At 34.0% G+C, this 16,012-nt stretch overlaps 1 protein-coding gene and 1 pseudogene across 1 annotated transcript; one reads left to right on the top strand and one right to left on the bottom strand.

Annotated features, from left to right (window-relative positions):
- The first annotated feature begins 258 nt into the window (after positions 1-258).
- LOC114315667 (putative WRKY transcription factor 40) lies at positions 259-9,143 on the top strand. The gene is made up of 4 exons (XM_028262280.2): positions 259-484; positions 974-1,231; positions 1,370-1,486; positions 8,673-9,143. Exons 1-4 carry the CDS (start codon positions 449-451, stop codon positions 8,973-8,975), a joined length of 714 nt encoding a protein of 237 aa, XP_028118081.2. The 5' UTR covers positions 259-448; the 3' UTR covers positions 8,976-9,143.
- Positions 9,144-10,351: 1,208 nt separating this feature from the next.
- Positions 10,352-14,674, bottom strand: LOC145800701 (secreted RxLR effector protein 161 pseudogene; annotated as a pseudogene).
- Positions 14,675-16,012: the final 1,338 nt, after the last annotated feature.

Raw genomic sequence — 16,012 nt, 5'->3', positions numbered from 1 at the left:
ATGCGTGGTTTGAAACTACGCTTTCTTAATTAAAAGCGTAGTTTCTAATAGCACTTTCACTGTTCATCAAATTTTCGACCCCAAACAGTGAAAGCGTAATTTGTAATAGCACTTTCACCTAATTTAAAAATTCTGTTCAAATTAGACTTAATTTAAAAATTAAAATAATAAATTGACTTCATATGAGAAACACCCCATGTACTTGATTGGGAGACCCAAAAAGTAATAAATAATTACTAAGACCAAGACTCTCATTTATCTCCAGTCTCCCCCACTGATTCTTAGTGTAGAGAGAGAGAGAAAGAGAGAGAGAGAGGCCACCCAATCGTGAACAAAAGGGGTTTGGATCAGTCTTGCAGCATATCTATCTCTCTACCTATAAGAAAAAACTCATTCTCATTCATGTATATTATATATATCATCTGAATTTGGTTATCAACTCCAAACCATGGATGGTCATCAATACATTTCTCATAAAGAAAAGGTAATACAAAATTTCTCCTTTTCAAATTTATTTTATTACTATCTAAAAATTAAAAAATATATATTTTATTAAATTCTGCATCTCTGCCATCATTCATAAAACTTAATATTTTTCCTTAGCCTTATTGATGCAATCTGGATGATTACTTAATCCATCAATAAAAAATAAAAAATCCTGATAAAAAAGGTCAATAGTTATTTTGTTATGCTTTGAAACAACTTCATTATGATTTTTTGCAAGGGACAAAGGTCTATATGATAAACAAAACCAAAATTCAATTTCTTTTTTTTTTTTTTGTTTTTCAGAATATATTAATTGTTGCCACCATTCAATCCACTGAACAAATCAGGCTAGTTGGGGATTTGGGATGCTCTCCTCATGGCTCTAATGCTTTTCTTAATCCTTATCATCTCGTTGTACTATTAAATTTCTAATTATTCATTTTTTTGCCCTATAAAAAAAATCATAATCGAATTTTGTTTTTCTTAGGTGGAAAATCTAAAATTGCAACTGGAAAGCTTAAGCAGAGAAAATGAGAATCTTAAAATGATGATAGAGGTTATCAGTGACCGATACAACATCCTTCAAGAACACATCCAGAGGAAGAAGGAAGAACGAATGAGCGGTGCAATAACTACCAACAGCCTTGGCCATGGGGGCTTTGGCTCAAACAAGATGATGACCGCAGATCCAGTGGTCAAGACATCACAGGTTTTTGTGAGAGCCAAACCAAGTGAAAAGAGCTTAGTAAGTCCATACGTAAATAATAATAAATAAATAAATTTAACAAAAAAAATTAAAATAATTGTTCATGGTGAATAGAATATACTTGGTTTGTCAATTGTCAGTGTACTTTATATTCTTTGTTAATTGTGATCTTATTAGATAGTGAAAGATGGGTTTCATTGGAGAAAGTATGGCCAGAAATTTACTAAAGATAATCCTTCACCTCGAGCTTATTTCAAGTGTTCAATGGCTCCCGGATGTCCAGTAAAGAAGAAGGTACATATATGCTAAAATATTTCACTATTAATGTATCAATTGCACAACTTGCACACAATTTTTTCACAGAACCAATCACAGAAGAGAGACGACTATATGTGGCTCACCCTTAGTCTCTCTTGTGCAATGTTCTGTGCAACTAAACTTTAAACATAAAAAATAAAAAAATAACAACAATGTTTTGGAATCTTGCATTTGTCACCCTATTGAGATTGTGACAATTGTAGGATTAATCACCAATCCAAGAATGTCTTTCAATAAGTTAAAACTCTGTGGGTAGAAAACACCATTATGAAGGTTGAGAAAGTTCCACTATCCATGATTTTTAACTATAATATCACATGATTCAATAGATCGGATAATTAATTGTGGATTGAAAGAATGCTTAATTTAGAACAATAACAATAAGATATGATTACATTATAAACATGTCATTCCTTTTTGTGTTGTCATTAACAATATTTTTTAAGCATAAGCAAAGGCTTTTGGTGGTCTTATTGGCACATATCACGGTGGCATTTGGTGGCGTCATTATGCAGTGTGTCTCTGTGCATTCCTCTCTTTTCTTTCTCTTACATGTTATGTGTCTCTTGTTTGTTTTAGTATTGTCCTTGTTGTTAGGTTGATGTTTGCATATAATTTGCTTGCTAAGTGGTGGCTTTGCACCTACCTCATTCTGTATTGATGTATTTTTAAGAGTCTTATACTGAAGTTTGGAGTACATCAATAAAATAAAAACAATAAATAATAAATAAATAAAAAAGAATAAGCAAATGGCTAGATATGGCTAAATTGAATCCTGATAAAAAGTGGGAGATCGGTATATACCGATTGTGTAGATATACAAAGAGAGTAATTAACTTGCTAAACACTACTTTTATTCAATCACAAACAAATTATACAAAACAGAATTATCTCACTGTAAACTGACAAATTCTCACAGCTCTCTTAAAATTCTCCTTATGTGGAGATGTTATGTTTCTCTCTAGAATTTGCATTTTTCTCCCACTCTATCTAAAACAATCTAACAATACATCTATTTATAGATTTCCCAAACCGTGTACAATCAATGTGCTACAGTATTTCTTCTCCCTTAAAGTTCTGACCATGGCAACTTCCATGAAGTTTCATCTTCTCTTCTGCATCATTCTGAACTCCTCTTCTTCAACTTGGAATTCTCTAGCAGCTTCTTCTCTTTTCTAGAAATCACCATTTTCAAACTCAAATTGAGTTTGATATGTAACCAAATCCGGGTGATGGAAATGTCTTTTTCCCCAACGACAGCAAGATCCACATCAAAAGCAAAGCAAAACAAGCTTAGTGAAACAAATATGTTTCTTAATTGGCTTTAAATTGAAACTTGTCCCAAAAACCCACAACTTGAGAAAGTTCTTCCTGTGCAGACACTCTAAAAACACTCAACCATCAAGATTAATGATAGTTATGAATATGGAGAACCAAAAAACTAATATAAAAAAAACCAATAAGAATGAAAGGGACTTTTTTTATATTTTTTTATTATTATTTTTTGTGTGGTTGAAAGGGACAATCACAAACTCATGAAATTAAGATTTACAAGGTTTAGGCTAAGGCTACAATCACAAACAAAAGAAAGAAGATTTCACTAACAAAGAGAATGATTGCTCTATGAAGAATTACAGTGGTAATGAAGCAAATTCTCACAAATAACTAAATAACGAAACTCAAATACAAGTTTTTTGAATCCCTCACTAAACTGAAGTTATGCTTCACAATACAAAATATGAGAGAAACTATATTTAAGTCCATTGCCTGAGTGGATTAAACCAGTATCAAAGCCCCTCCCTTTAGTGAGACCGGCTTGAGCAGAAGTGGGCAATATCACAAATGAGACCCAAAAAAAAACAACAAATAATCTCTACCTTGGCAAGATTTCCAACTATAGTACCCAATCAACCTTTGAACCAAGACAAAAAATCTCAAACAAAACTCCACCTAGTTGAGATACCCAACTAACCAAAATGAATAAATAACAAACCAAACAAGTGCTTCAAATCAAATACAAACCAAGCAAACACTTGAGACACATTGAGCCAATCCAAGCATACGGCGAAATTGAAGAGCGTCACCAAGTTGTTGCAATACCAAAACAAACTCCAAACCAAAACAATAGAGCCAACACAAACCAAATTCAAAAATAAATAAATAAATAATAATAATAATAATAGCTAAACAAAAGAGAACCAAATTCCAAACCAAATAGTAGACCAACGATGAAAAACTCCATGAAATCATCTTCAAAACTCCTACAAATCATCTGAAGGCACTTGCACCCAAAGATGCTGAAGTACAAATGACAAGATTCTAACTGAATCTAAGCTAAACCAGTTAGAGCTAAAGCTGAAGCCTAACTTATAACCTCAGTTGTCACAGCCAAATGAGAAGTCAGCATTGAGATCTCATATATCACAATCATGTTTACCTCAGTTGTCACAGCCAAAGGAGAAGTCAAGCATTGAGATCTCATACATCACAGTCATGTTTCAATAGTGGTTCTCAAAATAATATCTATAATAGTTGTAGAGTTTGTTAGGTAGTTAGAGTTGTTTGTTAGTGAGTTGGTTAGAGCACTACTGCATATAATATCTTAAGCTGTTTGAATTCAATTCATTAAATCAATAAAGAAACTAATTTACATTTTCTTCATGGTAGTTGACTTTCATGAAACCTTTAGCCCAGTGGCTAAGCAGCCTACCATTAGCATCTTCCTTTTTTTGGCTCTTCATTTTCACTGGCCTATTCATCAGTTAGACATTTCTAATGCCTTTCTTCATGGAACATTAGATGAAAAAGTGTATATGCTGCAGCCCCTAGGTTTTGTTCAATCTTCTCACCAAGTGTGCAGGCTTAAGAAAGCCTTATATGGACTTAAACAAGCTCCTCGAGCTTGGTATTCCACTTTCTCTAAGTTTCTTCTCTCTTAAGGCTTTGTTAAGAGCCACTCAAACTATTCTCTCTTTGTTCAGTATACTTCCACAAGTCTTCTCATTCTTGTAGTCTATGTTGATGATATCTTGGTCATTGGCAGTGATCCCTCTCTTCTTACTCAGTTTATTCAACACATGCATACTGTGTTCTCTACGAAGGAACTGGGTACTATGTCCTATTTCTTAGGGATCTGAGTTAAACCTTGCCTCATGGTTATTTCTTGTCTCAAGCTAAGTATATGCAACTGAACTCCTTCACAAGGCTGGTTTAACTGATTGCAAACCTTGCTCTACCCCTTTAGCTATCAAAGCTTCTACTTCTTCTTCAGATGATCTTCCCTTTTCCAACCCTTCTTTGTATAAGAGCCTTGTTGGTTGCTTGTAGTATCTTACCATTACCGGGCCTGACTTAGCCTTAGCTATTAAACAGGAATGCCAGTATATACATCTTCCTATTAATGCTGATTTTCAAGTAGTAAAAAAACTGTTGAGATATGTGAAAGGTACTCTTCATCATGGCCTTCAATTTACTGCTGGTCCATTTTCTCTTCATGCTTTTTCTAATTCAAATTGGGCTGGAGATAGTCTTGATAGAAAATCCACTTTTGGTTATTGTGTCTATTTGGGTCCCAATCTGATTTCTTGGAGTGCTAAGAAATAGTCCATTGTTTCTAGATCATCCACTGAGGCTGAGTACACGGCCTTGGCTAATGCCATTGCAAAATTAACTTGGTTGCAACAGTTACTTAAAGACATGCATATCAATTCTTTTTCCATTCCTGAGCTCTGGTGTGACAACCTCTCTGCTCTGGCCTTAGCTTCTAATCTTGTTTTTCACTGTCGTTCTAAGCATATTGAAATAAATTACCATTTTATTCGAGATAAGGTTGTTTCCAAACTTGTTGATTTGAAGTATGTGCCTACCATAGACCAGGTGGTAGACATCTTTACCAAACCTCTTCCTACCTCTCGTTTCATTATGTGAAGGACAAGCATCTTGTGCTGCCTTGCCCTATTAGCTTGCAAGGGGCTAATAAGATTCTAAATGAATCTAAGCTAAACCAGTTAGAGCTAAAGCTGAAGCCTAACTCACAACCTCAGTTGTCACAGCCAAAGGAGAATTCAGCATTGAGATCTCATATATCACAGTCATGTTTTGATAGTGGTTCTCAAAATAATATCTGTAACAGTTGTAAAGTTTGTTAGGTAGTTAGAGTTGTTTGTTAGTGAGTTGGTTATAACACTACTGTATATAATATCTTCAGCTGTTTGTATTCAATTCATTAAATTAATAAAGAAACTGATTTACATTTTCTTCAACAAACCAAACAAATTAAATCCAAACCACATTGGAACTTAACCCTAATGCTCTCTACCGAACCAAAACTAACTTCACGAGAAGCAACCATCAAAGACCCAAGTCTAAATGCACATGGTCGTGCATGAGAACATTTTTCCCAATGCTTCCCTGTTGCATGTACCAAGATAAGTTTGCATAGCTTTACACCCTCCAATAAATTTTGGAAAATTCCTTGAAGTTTCTTTAACAAACAAACACATGTGTGACAATTTGGAGGTGCTTGAATCAACTTTTTCGAAACTAACAATGGGGTTAGCTCCACTTACAATCATACTCTCTTGAAAAAAAAAAAAAAACAAGTTGCTTTACTGAAAAGCTTTCATCACAACCAAAGCACCCAACACAGCCTTTAGAGTCCTTTTTTTTCATGATGATCATGTAATATTCATACTCTAAAGTACCTAGAGAGATGAGACTCTCACTCAAGTCTAATACTTCTTAAACGCTTGAATGGTTCTATCATGCAACTCAATTTTATGTCACCTATCCCCAAAGTCTTACATGTATGATCATTGCCCATAAAGACTATATCACCATCCAACTCCTCAAAGTTGGAAAATCAGTCCATATTGGGACACATGGTAGGTACAACCAGAATCTAAAAATCACTTATTAGAGTGACAAACAATGATGAACCCAATAATGCACTCAGAATCATTAGAGTCATCTTGTGCTACATCGACATTAGAATTAATTGTTCTTCAAAAACAAGCTATGTCTTCCAATGCCCTTTGTTGTGATAATACGCATACCCATTATTTGTGAGATTCAATCCATCAATTGAAGCTCCCACTAATTTTGAACGGGATCTAATGCTTGTCTCTTATTAGCTTATCTTTTCTTGATCTTGACTCTAATTATAATTTCAAAGCTTCACTAGATGTGTCATTGTGGGTCTATCTATTTTTCTTTGTCTACTCATTGTTAATCCAAAGAACAAATTCTCATAACAAATTTTATCTTTTCCATACAATATAGTGGTGATAAAATGATCATATGTATTGAGAAGAGGTTTCAATAACAAAAGAGATTTATCATCTTCAATTTCAAATCCAAATTCAAAAGATCAGTAAGTATTTTATTAGAATCATGAATGTGATTAAACATAGATTAACCATCATGATACAAAAAATGAAAGAGTTTCTTCCTTAAGTAGAGATAATTCTATACACTTTTGGTCATAAACTTGCCCGGAAACTTTTCCACAAATCTCTGGTCTTCATTTCTCGTATAGCAAAATACTTTATGATCTTTTGCAAGGCACAACCTGGTTCATAAGCCTAACTATTAATTTTGTCCCAAACTTTTTTTTCCATACCTTTAGGCCACATGCCAATACCTCACACTACTACATGCCAAAATTGTTAGTATCATCAAGTTTTTCAACTGCCCAAATTTACTAGAAGATTTATCTTCGACCATCGTGGCCCGAGGCCTTTGGCCAGGGCCTGGGCCATCGTTTTGACGCTCGGGCCGGCCCATCGGCCGGCTCAAGGACTGCCCAAAAGCGCGGCCCGCCCAACTCACTCGAGGCCCTGTGTTATTTTTAATGGAAAATAATAAAATTTTGGTGGAAAAAATTTTTAAAAAAAATTAAAAATTGTTTAGGCCCGCCCAAAGCCCGAGCCCAGGTCCAAGCGAAGGGCCCGGCCCACTGGCCCGCCCAAAGCTCGAATACCCCTGGGCTTGGGCCTCATTTTTTGGCCTGTGGGTCGGCCCGGCTCAGCCCGATTTTTTGCGGGAGTCCACAAGGCCCGACATGGGTCAGGCCGGGCTGGGCCGGGGGCCCGACCCGGGCACGAGCCTGGATGGACCGGCCTTGGCCAAAATTACACCCTTAACCATCATCCTTCCAACTTTCATGAACCAACAAAATTTGACAGTTCTCTCACTCACTCTGTATATATATATTAAAGTGGCTCCACACACATATATGTGCAAAAGAAAGTATTGAGAGAGGTGGTTTTAGTGAGGTTGAATTTAGAGAGGTGGGTTTCTTATTTTTGTCCAAACAATTACTAATGTGAATAGTTTAAGCAATTGTAAGAATATGTTTATTTGTATAATTTTGGTATGAAAATTAACATTATATAGCCTCATTTTTTTCTCAACACTAACTAAAGTGCTCTCTTTATAATTTAATATAGATATATATCTATATATATATATATATTAAAACCATATATATATATATGGTTTTAATATAGATAGCTATTTATCTAGTAATCTCTTGGCATCAATTTCAATGGGAAAGAAGATGATGTGCTAAACAAGATTATTGAGCTAGAGTTAAAGAACAAAGAGCGATCCAGATAGGAGGGTTTGGTCTTAAAAGGTTGAAGGATGGCTTCAAGTAAGCTTAGCTGGAATTTTCAGTGGGTATAAGCTTTGTTAACTAGTTTTTGGGTTTTGGCTTCAAGTGTTTGTGGTCTTGTCAGCTAGTGTTGGTTTCTCACCAACACTATGCTCGGTTTTTTTTCTTGTCCTTTTTTCTTTCTCTTCCTTGTTGATGTTATCTCATATGTAATGTATGTTTTCTTCATCAATAAAGGATTTTCTTTGCTGATCAAAAAAAAAAAAAAAGTGCTAGTAATCCATTAGTAAGAAGTAAAGTTTTGTTCGGATTTCTTAATTTGTTGCATGTTTCTTTCAAGCCCAAACCTTTGTTTTCTTGGTTTAGATGATTTTTTGTAAAAGTTAAAAAATTATAAAAAAGTTAATAGTGCGTATTTTCAGCTAAATAATTACAATCATCAACTATATGAATTGACATAGTTGTAATTAATAAGTGTTTTATTCTAAAATTGAATGCTTCTTTTTATTCTTAAAATTGAATGCTTCTTTTTATTCTTGGTTTTAGGTGCAAAGAAGCGTGGAGGATGAGTCCATCCTAATGGTAACTTATGAAGGAGAACATAGCCATGGAGTTCATTACAGCACAGTTGTGGATTTCTCTTCTTCACCGGATCATAGTCTGGTCTCAGCTAATCTTTTTCGGTCAACTATAGCCATTGATCTTACTCAAAATTTAGCTACAGACACCAAAAATGAAGACACCTGCAAAAGAGTTGAAGAATATGCGGAAACATTAACCAAAGATCCTAACTACATGATGGCTTTAGCTAAAGCAGTTGCACATTCCATTACTAAACAAATAGTATAATAACTTGATCTAAGTGTGAATTTTATGTTAGATTCATGTGGCCTTAATGACCAAATCAAAAGGTTTATGTATGTTAGTGGCATTAATGACCACATTAAAATAATCCATAGAACTATAAAAATGGCATTTGAAAGTTTAAAAAACATTCATATGATCACTAAAAGACAATTTATAAATGTATTACATTTGTGCATTTAATTAAAGAGTGTCAACCATTATAGTGTATATACACATAAACTTAATTAAATGAAGGAGAGATAACAAATCCTTTGTTAAACAAAATTCATTGATGGAACAAACCCAGAAAGCTTTATAAAGGGCTCTGAATCTCTCTTTTCACTCACAAGTTCCCCTACAAAAGCTTGAAACCATATTTGTTTGATATAATACAAAGCAAGAAGCAAATACTTTTGGATACTACTATCCATGATGGCTCAAAATATATGTTATCATAACTTTACTATGTTATTAGTTTTATTATTTCGTATTTAACAGTCCTTGTCCTTTTAGTTTTCAAGCATAAAATTTAGCATTTTAATCTGCCTAGGATTTATAGTTTAAGTGTGTATAGCAAGAAGAGTTGTTTAGATCGTATTTATAATCTGCCATTGAGGTACAATGAATGGAGGATGGATTGTTTAGAGTATTTGAAATCCAAGATTATCTGGCCCATTTAGTTCTATTTTAGTGTTTTTTGTTTTAGTATTTTTGTCTTTCATAAATAAAAATAATGAGAAAAAAACTCATCATTTTCATTATTTGTGTGAAATTGACTTTTTTGAATTTCCTAAAAAGTGGGTTATTTTCACAAATTTTTCCCTAAATTTTTTTTTGGAAATAGTTTGCAAAATAAATTATATTTGTTTGTGGAAAAAAAAAAAAAAAAAATGAAAACACAACCAAATAGTTTTTAATTTTAAGCTTAGAGGAAATTTTATTTTATTTTATTTTTTCCACAAGGTAAAATGTTAACGTGATAATAGTTAGATTAGAAGGTAAGTCAATGTATCTCAATAAATTATAGGGCAAACTTCACTTTATTCGCTTGTGGTTTGGACCAGGTGCGGATTACCCCACTGACATTTGGAAATCACCGCATAACCCCTATGTGATTTGTGGAATAAAATGCACAGTTAGTTTTTTTGTTCAAGATAACACAATGTGAGAGTCACGTGCTTATAAGGAGAGTAACACTATTTTTAAGACGAAAATGCCCCTAGCACATCTTCAAATTTATAAACAATGACATTCAATTATTTCTCTCTCTACTCCATTTATCCCAGCCATTAGTAGCCTTTCATTTTTTTTTCTTTTCCTCATTTTCTCTTCTTCTTTTGTAGCTTACTGCACATTCGATCCCTTTCATTTATCTTCCTTTAGTAAAATCCATCCATTGTCTCCTTTGCTTCCATATCCTTACCCTGCTTCATTGCTAACCATTTTATCTCTTTCTTGATTTTCCTTCCCTTATACTACATGAATGATTACTAATACCATAGTCAAAACCATGGAGATTGCAGATGAGAGGCAATTAGAAATGTTACAAAAAATTTGGGGTCATTCAGCCTTAAAATTTTGAGATTCCATGAAAAAAGTATTGTGGACATCTTAGCTACAGATTTAAGAATATATACATATATATATATATATATACAAATTATATATATATGCAATTTGTAGGTTTATATATATATATGTTAGAGTTGGTAGCATGGAGCTTTTCTCATTAGAGACAGTGGCAATAGAATGAATATTCATCCATCTTCTATTGTTTTTTTTGTCTCTCAACAAGGAAGAAAGGCATCCAGCTGAATCTGTAGAAAAGTCTGAAAGAAAAGGCTATAGCTTCCGATCCACAATCTCTTAAGAGGATTTTTCATCTTCTCGTCTGATCATCTTCTATTACCTTCAAAAGAACAACTGGAGAAAGAAAATAGGTGTGTTTATATATATATATATATATGTATATTTGCAGGTTTTATTTAAAAGAGAGAAGAGGAAGAAATGGGGGCATAAAGGTAAATTTATATGTTCTGTCAATAGAAGTTAGTGTGCGTTTTAGTCCACAAATTACATGGAGGTTATGTGGTGATTTCCGAATGTCAGAGGGTAATTGGCACCCGGCCCAACCACAAGGGGGTAAAGTGAAGTTTGCCATAAATTATAATCCAAGACCTGACACTCATGGTACATAAATGACCTCTCAAGACCATTTGGGCTACTTCTCGAGTCACTTAGAAAATTTTATTTATCAATAAAACTCTTTCTTGATTCAAAAGAAAATGAAAAAAAAAATCAAAGCTAGTTAGGGCTGAAAACGAGCTGAATCGGACCAAGTAATAGGCTGTCTAAGCTTTGTTTGATAGCTTAACGAGTTTAAAATTATGTTCAAACTTAGTTTGTTTGCATAACGAACTCAACCAATTTTTAAACGAGTCAAACACGAGTTGAGCTTGAGTAGTGTGATTTTTTATAGTGCATGTAAGCTTATCGAGTCGAATAGTAGATATATATAGACAATGTTGTAACTTTTAGTAATAGTCACAACCATTAGAAATATCTCATAAACTCTAACATTCACGAAGCTTTGTCTAAGAGTTTTGTTCTTTGAAATTCAAATTCAAACTCCATGCTTCTAGATTATTCTCCTCCTTTGCGAGAGGTCTCATCACCAAAATAAGTAATGATTAGATATACCAAAGCATACCATATTATGGTGTGTTCACACTTATGCTATCATTTCCCACTTGAACACATTATAATAAGTTACGTGCAGGTCTCAACAATAAGTCCTGTGATAATTCGCGGCATTTTTTGTAAAAACTGATAAAAAAAACATCTCTAATTTTTAGTTTTCAGCGACAATTTAAAAATCCATCATAGAAAACATCACTAATTGTCAGGTTTTAGTGACAGATTTAGAAAATCGTCACAAAAATTCATTTTTAGCGATGATTTTGATAGGACCAACTTTCAGCTACGAATTAATAGGATTGAATATGAATTAAATCCAGCTATTAGGATCCACTGGTAATTTACCCTTATAATAAAGGTGGTAAAACCTGAGTTGGACATGTTTTATATTGGTACAATTTTGGCCTTATGCCAACTTTCATGTATGATTTTACCTCATATCGACGTTCAATTGTCATTTGGCCATACGTGCACACATTTTTATCACCGATCTGACTGCATCCTTATGAATGTATTCTTCTACTAGCAACACACTCCAAATAACTTCAATTCACTATGTTTCAAGTGAATGATATCAATTTTTAGTTTTGGGAAAATAGACTATACCTAATCATCATTGGCAACTTCAACCGCACACATTCCTAATACTCAACTTCGATAGTATACTTTGCAACACAACTTTGTTTCTTGCTTGACCAAGAAACTGCAGTCCACCAAATAGGAATACATGACCGCTTGTAGATTTTCTATCATCTACATCGAATACAAAATTCGCTTTAGTATATCCTTTAACTTCTATATCACATAATCCAAAACACAATTTCAAACATTTTTGTATCTCGTAAATATCTAAACATTTGTTTGACTTCCTCCCAATGTGCTTTGCCTAAATTGGATTGCAACCTAGTTGCCAATCCAACTGCATGACAATTGTCAGGCCTTATGCTTGTCATGGCACACATCAGGTTACCAACTGCCTGGGCATAAGGGACATCCCTCATTTCCTCAATTGTAGATTTATTTTGAGGACTCATGTTTTTACTGAAACTTTGTCCCTTGCAAACAAGTGTGTTAAAAGGATTGCAATTATCCATGTTAAATCTTTTGAGCACTTTTCCATATATTTTTCTACATCCAGATACAATAGCTTTGAACTATATCCTTAGAAATTCCAACACCCAGAACATAGGTTGCCAGGCTCATGTCTTTTATTTCAAATCTGGATGCCAAGAAAGTTTTGGTCTTATGAATCATATTTGGGCAATTTTCAGCTAACAATATATCGTCAACATATAAAGACAACATTGTTAACTTGTCGTAGTTCCGCCAAATATAGACACAATGATCTAATGGACTCATAATATAGACAATTTTCAAAATGGCTTGGTAGAATTTCAAATGCCATATAAGGATCTTTTGAACTTGTAGACTTTGTCCTCATTGCCTTGAATCTAAAAGCCATCGAGTTGCATCATATAAATGTAAGTGTAATCATAATAATAATGCAGAATTAAATTTTACATGATCTTGAATTCAATACAACTCAAGAATAAAACGAACATACCTTTACTAGCCATTGAATTAGAGAGGTTGAGAAAATACCCCTAATAGTTGAACCTTGAATTCTTGGCTCACCTTCTTCTCTCTGTCTCTCTTAATTAGGATGACTATAAAATTTAGAGTGATGGAAAAATACTTATCATATGAAAGGGGAGTCACCCATCCTTATATAGAGGAGAGAAGAGGGCCAGATAAACTCTTATCAGAAGAATTCCTAATCCATCGAGGTTTCCTTCTTATCTTAGACGAGTGATTATATTAAAATTCTAATTACTGAACTTTATATAAAATATTGGCTTTATCTAATTGTGGAGTTCAAATAAATTAAAACATGTAGATATATGTAGGCTATTGGGCCACACTAAAAAATAAATCCAACATTCTCCCACTTGGACCATTAAGCCGATTATGATGCAATTATGAGTTTTTTTTTTTTTCAAAATATGCAATTTATAAAATTTTTGAGTCATTGGATTCCACACTAAAAACTTTGACACGAGATCACGAATTTTTAAAAGTAGCCAATAAGTTCAGATATATTAGAAACTATAATACTGTGATTACTTCAGATCACCAATGTGAATCATAGCAGTTATATAACATTTATGTCATATTTCCTTCTATACACTACACCATCGATAACCTTCACCAACCCAGTCCATTATCGGGATATATAATTATTTTCCTGAAAGGCCCCTATAATTTGTCTTGTTAAGACATTTCCTGTTTATCAATATTCAATTTAATATGTACACACACTTTTAGAAATAGGAGAATTAGAAACAAAATTATTATTGTGCAAATAGTGTCAAATAAAAATATGCACTCACGATTAACCATACACATCAAGGGTTGCTTAAAAGACCCATCCTGATAACATGCTCTTTGTATGTCTTTGGTGGTAATCCCTTTGTGAATGGATCAGCAATCATAAGAGAGGTGCTTAAGTTTTCAATTAACACTTGTTGTTTCTGGACTCTTTCTCTAACAACTAAGTACTTTACTTCCATGTGTTTGGAACCACTGGAGTACTTTCCATTCTTAGAGAAGAAAACTGCTACGGTATTGTCACAATATATCTTCAGCGTCTTGGCAATTGAGTCAACAACACCAAGTGCTGAGATGAAATTTCGTAACCATAAAGCATGATTTATAGCCTCAAAGCATGCCACAAACTCAGCCTTCATAGTAGATGAAGCAATAGTGGACTGCTTCACACTCTTGCATGAAATTGCTCCACTGGCTAGTAGAAAAACAAAACCTGATGTAGATTTTCTACTATCAAGGCAACTAGCAAAATCTGAGTCTGAATATCCGATCACTTCCAATTGTTCTGATCTCCTATAGGTGAGCATATAGTCCTTTGTTCCTTGAAGATATCTCATAACCTTCTTCACTGCTTTCCAATGTTCTATTCCAGGATTACTTTGGAATCTTTCCAACATTCCAACTGCAAAACTAATATCTGGCCTGGTACATTATAGGCGTACATCAAGCTCCCTACAGCTGATGCATATGGAATGTCCTTCATTTGTTTTCTTTCCAAGTCATTCCTTGGACACTGTTTTTCACTTAATTTATCACCCTTCATGATGGGTGCATCACCAGCTAAACAAAACTGCATATTGAATCTCTCCAAAACACGATCAATATATCCTTTTTGAGATAGTCCTAGCAATCCTCGAGATAGATCCCTAAAGATCTCTCTGCCAATAACATAGTTTGCCTCACCCATATCGACCATTTTAAAGTTCTTAGAGAGATATTCCTTGGTTTCATTCAATAAGCCAAGGTCATTACTAGCTAACAAAATGTCATCCACATATAGCACCAAAATAATGAACTTGCTCCCACTAACCTTCAGATATATGCATTTATCAACCGCATTTTCCTTAAATCCGAAGGAGGTAATGGTATCATTAAACCTTAAATACCATTGCCTGGAAGCTTGTTTAAGGCCATATATAGATTTCTTTAATTTGCAAGCTAAATGTTCTTTACCTTTCTTTGCAAATCCTTCTAGCTGCTCCATATAAATTTCTTCATCCAAATTCCCATTTAGAAAAGTAGTTTTCACATCCATTTGATGCAACTCTAAGTCATAATGAGCTACCAATGCTAGGATGATTCTAAGTGAGTCCTTAGATACTGGAGAGAAGGTTTCTGTATAGTCTATGTTTTCTTTTTGAGTAAAACCCTTGGCAACAAGTATGGCTTTAAATATTTCGATATTGCCTTTTGCGTCACGCTTGGTCTTGAAAACCCATTTACACCCGACCTTTTTGCAGTTATTAAGCAATTCGACGAAATCCCAAACATTATTCTATTCCATGGATTTTAACTCTTCATTTATAGCATTGACCCATTTAGTAGAATCATCACTATTCATGGCTTGTGAAAATGAGACTGGGTCTTTATTAATCTCAATATCGAAATCAGATTCTTGTAGATACACCATGTAATCATCTAGAATGGCAGACTTTCTTTCCCTCTGAGATCTTCCTAGAACTGCCGATTGTGGTGGTTCTACAATATTTTCAATGGTGGTATCTTCATGAAGTGGTGAAACATGAGCTGGTGAAGGATTTTCATTATGTTATTTGTTTCCCTCAGCCTGTGAAATAGTCTGAGGTACAACAATTTTTCAATAAGGGTCAAATGTTGGGACATCCACCCCAATTTCCTCAAAATTCACCACTTATGTTTTCTCACTCCCACTAATTTCACCATTCTCTAGGAATCTAGCATTACCAGTCTCCACTATCCTTGTACTGTGATTAGGA

This window comes from Camellia sinensis, chromosome 10 (genome assembly GCF_055761805.1).
Source record: "Camellia sinensis isolate YWXY chromosome 10, ASM5576180v1, whole genome shotgun sequence".
Taxonomy (NCBI): domain Eukaryota; kingdom Viridiplantae; phylum Streptophyta; class Magnoliopsida; order Ericales; family Theaceae; genus Camellia; species Camellia sinensis.
Note: the sequence above shows the minus strand (reverse complement) of the source record. Positions and strands in the feature narration are given on the sequence as shown.